The sequence below is a fragment of the Bidens hawaiensis genome, unplaced genomic scaffold (assembly GCF_021521415.1).
Source record: "Bidens hawaiensis isolate Kalapana, Puna unplaced genomic scaffold, B.hawaiensis_p1.1 tig00044982_1, whole genome shotgun sequence".
Classification (NCBI taxonomy): Eukaryota; Viridiplantae; Streptophyta; class Magnoliopsida; order Asterales; family Asteraceae; genus Bidens; species Bidens hawaiensis.
In genome coordinates, this window is record NW_027505927.1 from 83066 (window position 1) to 89180 (window position 6115).

The following is a 6115-nucleotide window of genomic DNA, read 5'->3' on the forward strand; positions in this document are numbered from 1 at the left end:
TATGTTATAGATAGAGGTTATCCAAGTCTCATGTTTGAAGAATGAATACTATTTTGAAAATGTTAACAAATCAACAATGCTTCTTTTGTTTAGAATATCCATATTGTGATCAACTTTTGTAAATCCTACTAGAAGATGTTATGTTATCTTTAGTATATTACTAAATTATTATTATGTTAGAAAAATAATTGGGTTCCATACAATGTGTATAAACTAACAGAAGTACTATACAATATCATGAGATAGATTGATATATAACAGAAATGAGCATCGCGTTGCGAATTATCCTTATCGCAGCATCGCACGGGTTTCCTGTTAGTATTATAATATATATTTTTTAATATAGTCAATTAACGTGAAAACAAAAAATAACGATTCCACGTTTGTGTCATGGAAAACATCGTTCTCGTCCAATTTTATACGTTTACGAAAATAAAATAGGGTAAGTTACGCAATCATAATCTTATATTATTATTAATGAAAAATATTCAATTGACTGTTACGAATTTCTTTCTTTTCATAGATACTCTAAGAAATGTTAATAGTAGAAACTAAAAACTAGTTCAGGCCGAAACAAAGCCGAGCTTGCTCCATTTGTAAACAAGTCGAGCCTAAGCCAAGAGCGGCTCGTTCATTAGCTCGGCTTGGTTTGGCTCGAATTGTATTACCTTTACTCCATTATTTTATTGTATATATGCATATGCATATATATATATGTGTGTATGTAAATATAAACAAGCAATTTATGATATGTGTTCAATTAATTTAAATATTTTGTTGATTCGAATGAGTTTACATTATTTTGTTGTTCAATGGGTTAAAACATCTTTATCTTTTGTTGATTTCATAAGCATGTTGCACTTTATAGTTATAAATCAATTGACTTAAATATGCTTTTTGGAAGGAAAAAAATCCATTAGCGGAGGAAAACCTCCTAGGAATAAGTGGCATGTTCTATTTTACTTTTGAAAGGTAATAAGGCTATGTGTTGTGATTTAACTAGCAAGGGCTAGTTAAAGCGTTACGTTAATGTCATGTAGGTAGAGTCGCAGAGAGGTACATCTCGCTCACTTGTTAAATTGGTCTCATTGTCGGTTAAGTCGTTAACTAGCTAATTATGATGATTGAGAAAATAAAGAAATATAAACAAAATAAGTGGTTCTTTATGGGTACCCCGTCTTCCATCGTTAAAGAGCTCATTATTACTTTAACACAACCTCCTTAACATGCCCCCATAATACCGCAAGTCCGCAACATGGTGTAGCCGGCATTAAAGAGATGCCACACCGCCATAACCTAGGGCCGCTCGGTTCCACAACGAGCAACCAAAAGCTCATTAGATCTTATTAGATTCATTACATGTGAAACTTTCAACGTGTTCCATAACTTAATAGTTTATATCAATGTAGACAAATTCCCAGGCCCAAAAATGTGGAAATATGTATACAGGGGCACGTGTAATACTCATATTTGCACGTAAAATTAACATACCTGCTTTCCTGTCTTTGCCGCCGCTCCAACTCCACCGGCAAGTTTTACACCTCACTTTTTTTATTCACACACTAATCAATGAAGATTTGATATTTATGTAAATTGTGTCATACATTAATTCTTAATCAATTCAACCAAGTTGGTTTAGTTTACTAAGTGTAATAATATTAGTATAACAATGTCTTGGTCACCAATAAATATAGGGTTGCGTAGAGTATAGAAGCTTTGAATGTATGATTGATAAAATTTGTTGTAAGAAGTTTTTAGTCAACCTTCTCTTACAATAATAAAGTGTTTATCGATCACTTATCATGAAATTGAACATTTTCATAGAATACACTTGTAACATTAAGATATATAAGATAAGGAAAATATTTTATTATTACATAGGGAAAAATGTATTTTAACAAGTAATAGAATGACATGTGTTATTTAATAAAATATCATGAGCACTTGAGGAGGTGTTTGTTTATATTTAAAAGTAGAGTGGCTAATAATTTATGTGATATGCTTTATTGACTGGTTATAACGTGACAGGTTAATATATAAATTATATGTCTGTTTATAGTTGATGGGAAAAGAAAATCTTATTTCAATAAGTTATTATAACTCATTTTATATGTGCCATATTTTCATTATTTGGGTTTGTGTTTATACATTCTATTCGATATGTTATTATTTGTTATGGATAGTATTGAATAAAACAATTAACCATAGTTGTAATTTTGTATCACTCTCATGAAAAAGGATGTGATTAGATATGACTCTAGCTCAAAGTATCATAATCCTTAGATCTCTTGTAATTATTTCCCACTTTATATTATCTGAAGAAAAAATTGTTTATAAAGAAAGTTTGGATAAAACAATTTGCATTGCATATCTCAAATGTGCTTATGAACTAGCAATACTATTCTAAGAGTATGAAAGTTTTGAAATGACTTCATATCCATCTACCAGAGAAATAAAAGCATGAAACTTGTATGTTGCCACTCCATTCTCAAAAGTAAATGTGATTAAATAATGATTGTTGCGTACAATGAGATCGACCATTGATATTTTAGTAATATTTACGCCAATAATGAGATCAACTATCTATAATTTAAGCCAATAAATTATAATACTTCCTTCCCGTCATAAATGGTTTTGGTCATAACTAAGTACTTCACATCAAGGATTTTAGTTGTGTGGTATATATTGTAGCTGATTCACCATAACGCATTAAGATGGAACCTCAAAGGAGGTGGGCAATAGATATTGCGTATGAATCTATGACTAGATACTTAAAATCATTAGAAAGAGATTTGATTGGATTTTACTTTAGTAAATCCGTATTCCTAACATTATGAGAGAGATATAAAGCACTTATAAAAAAGAAATAAGTTCGTAACGAATTATCACCGATCCTCAAATGTTAGTAAATTTAGGTATTAAATATAGGGATTTTAGAAACAAACAAACATGATATCTGAAGAAACACGGATCCATGATATATGAAGAAACAATATTAGTGACGTATTCAAATGACCAAATGCAGAAAAGTTGAAAAGATTAATTTAATATTTTCCATGTTTGTAAATTAATAATTTGTACACACGACCGACCATGTGCAATAATCAAATTTCCCACCAAAATCCAACTAAACGTCAAATACATAAATTAAACTGTTTTTTTTTTTCTAGCAACAAGAAGTTGTTGAAACTTGAAACTAAAGATGGCGATCACTCTCTCAACTTTCTCTCCGATCACTCGTACTTACATATCTCCTGCTATTAATTTTTCAAAAACTTATGCTACTAGAAGCAATAGTAATAGTAGTGTCACTTTTTTTCGGCCCGCCAACAAAATCGTTCTTACTTCTCTATCACATGCCCGTCACCCTGTCTCCAGCTCCGCGGGCAAGTTTTACACCTCTCTCTTTGTATTCACACACTTATGTTTGATGTTTATGTAAATTGGATGATTAATTGTTCAGGAACTGCTCAAAGTTCGGTTGAAACCGGTAGTTTGTTGGAGAGAGTAGAGGTGTTTGATTTGGATGGGAATCCGGTTTTGATTTCTGATTTGTGGAAGGATCGGAAGGCTGTTGTTGCGTTTGCTCGTCATTTTGGGTGTGCATATATATCTTCTTATTCAATTATGTTTTTTTTTTATTGTTAACGAGATTGAAGGATATAATCTTGATTTCACATATGAACGAAGGTTAATATGAACAACTGAGAAGTGCAAGGGGTTAATATATTGTTTGAAGATAATCTTTAGAGTTAGAGATAGAGTATAAAGTTTATTTTATTAATAGTTTGAGTATTATTACGAATTAAAGTTTGAGTAAAAAACAAGTTACTATAAATAGCTAATTGTATTTTCTGTAGTTTTTGTTCTTAATAATATTTAAACAGTCGTGGTGAGTTACCACATAATTATCAGTGTTGTTCGTGTTGCTTGATCCAATTAAATCCAACATAAATGTGGTGTCCTGATTCATATGCACATTGAACTACAGATGTCTCCTTTGTCGAAAACGAGCTGATATGCTTGCTGCTAAGAAGGTATACAAACTAGTGTCTGACTTCTTAATTCTAGAAATGACAAGACTTGATAAACTGATACTGTTGATGTATCAGGATAAGATGGACGCCTCAGGTGTGGCACTTGTCTTGATTGGGCCCGGTGGTGTTGATCAGGTGCGCTTATGACCTCGTTGAACATCTTGAATTTAGTTATAAATTAGTAGATTCAGGTTGGATATTATCTTAGACAAGTCAAATAATTTTCTTCACCAGAATGCGTTGGTCAAATATGTTGATATAGATTATTGTTTTCTCTACATGTATCTTCCGTCTTTTTTAATCTTGTGCAGGCGAGAACTTTTTATGAGCAAACGAAATTTAAAGGAGGTAAGTTTTCAAGTTAGATAATATTTTACCCATCCGACTCTACCATTTAATAAAAGGTTTTATATAAGAAAAAAAATACCCTTTAGTAACAGTATAGTTTTGCGATCAAAATTGACATGTACTTGTTGCAGAAGTATACGCAGATACTAGTTATGCATCATACAAAGCACTGAACTTTGTTTCTGGAGTCACAGCTACATTTACGCCTACGGTATGTATGTAATATGTTCCGTATGTTAAATCACTTGAATTTTGCTGCAAAATTTCTCGTTTTTTATTTTTTTTTATTTGTGAATGAAAACGACAGTCTACTTTGAAGATTATAGAAGCATACATGGAAGGTTATCGACAGGATTGGGCGATTTCCTTTGAAAAGGATACCCGTGGTGGCTGGTGGTATGGTTATTGTGAAAATATATAGTGTCACAGTTAATATGAAGTTGTGAAAATATATAGTGTCACAGTTAATATGAAGTTGGTAATTTTGTTAGGAAACAAGGTGGTATTATGGTTGCAGGTCCAGGGATAAGCAACATCTCATACATCCACAAGGTGAATGTTGGTCTGGTCTTGTTGGATTAATAATATTCCATATTTCTTAGAATATAATATTTTGTGTTTCAATGATCAAAACAGGACAAAGAAGCAGGGGATGATCCTGATGTTGAGGAGATACTGGAAGCTTGTTGCTCTTGAGTCTTGAGGTTGAAACTTGTAAATATATGTAATGATACTATGCTACTTTATGAGTCAATAAAATTCATCTTAAGATTGTTACAAAATACAAGTGAGTTTTGTTTATATTCAATAGATTGGATGATAGAGATTAGTTAGATTCTTCTACATGTGACAAAACAGTTTCATCCAAAATCGTAATAACCTATTTTTTATAAGATGATTCCGTCGATTTTTGTGCAATAAAAAGAGTAATAACCTATTTTTTATAAGATGATTTTGTCGATTTTATGCAATAAAATTACACTTTAAAGTGTTTTCACTTTTCACATGTTTCAGTTTTAGCTAATAGTGTTTGACATTTTACCTATTGCTATTGGAACAAATCTGAAATCAGCTCATTAGACATGTTTCACTTTAGCTAATTGTTTAGAATTTGCGTTGTTGATAGACATACATGGATAACTCGTTTAACGTGTTGCATATTAAACATAACCCGAATCAACTTATATATAAGTGAATTGTTATTTCCACTTTCTGCCTATAAAACTGGTCACAATTGTCATATGTTGGTTGAGTTTTTGAGCATTGAGTTCCCACAACAATATTTATAGGAACGATTAAGCAATCTCATGAATCATGATCAATCAACAACGTCCTTGGTGCCTATTTATGCGAAACAAACAGATAATATTTTTACTGTGAAACACATAACGAATTGGGAACATGTGTAAATTTACACATGCTTCATGTAGCAGGCAGTAATATTTATATGGCATAACGTTTGTCTACGTAGAAGAAGTCATTCAGACATTTAGTCAACTTTTGATACACAAATCCTTCAAATTTTATAATAGCTACAACCCAGAATTTAAATGGAAGTTTACTTCATGGCTGCTTTCCTTTATTTCCTTAACATTCATTATAATAACCCAAACTTTTGTATTAGATAACAAACGAATAACCATAATTTTAATATAAATATTATTTTAAACTGTAAATGGTATAATTAATAATAATAATAACATCAACGGATGAGTGTTTTGAATAAAATA

At 31.3% G+C, this 6115-nt stretch overlaps 1 protein-coding gene across 1 annotated transcript; it reads left to right on the forward strand.

The window, feature by feature from the left end:
* Positions 1–3056: 3056 nt before the first annotated feature.
* On the forward strand, positions 3057–5174 carry LOC143615979 (thioredoxin-like protein AAED1, chloroplastic). Its single transcript, XM_077088954.1, has 8 exons — positions 3057–3599; positions 3992–4037; positions 4113–4172; positions 4349–4385; positions 4517–4596; positions 4693–4781; positions 4877–4937; positions 5022–5174. Exons 1-8 carry the CDS (start codon positions 3424–3426, stop codon positions 5079–5081), a joined length of 609 nt encoding a protein of 202 aa, XP_076945069.1. The 5' UTR covers positions 3057–3423; the 3' UTR covers positions 5082–5174.
* The last annotated feature ends 941 nt before the right edge of the window (positions 5175–6115 follow it).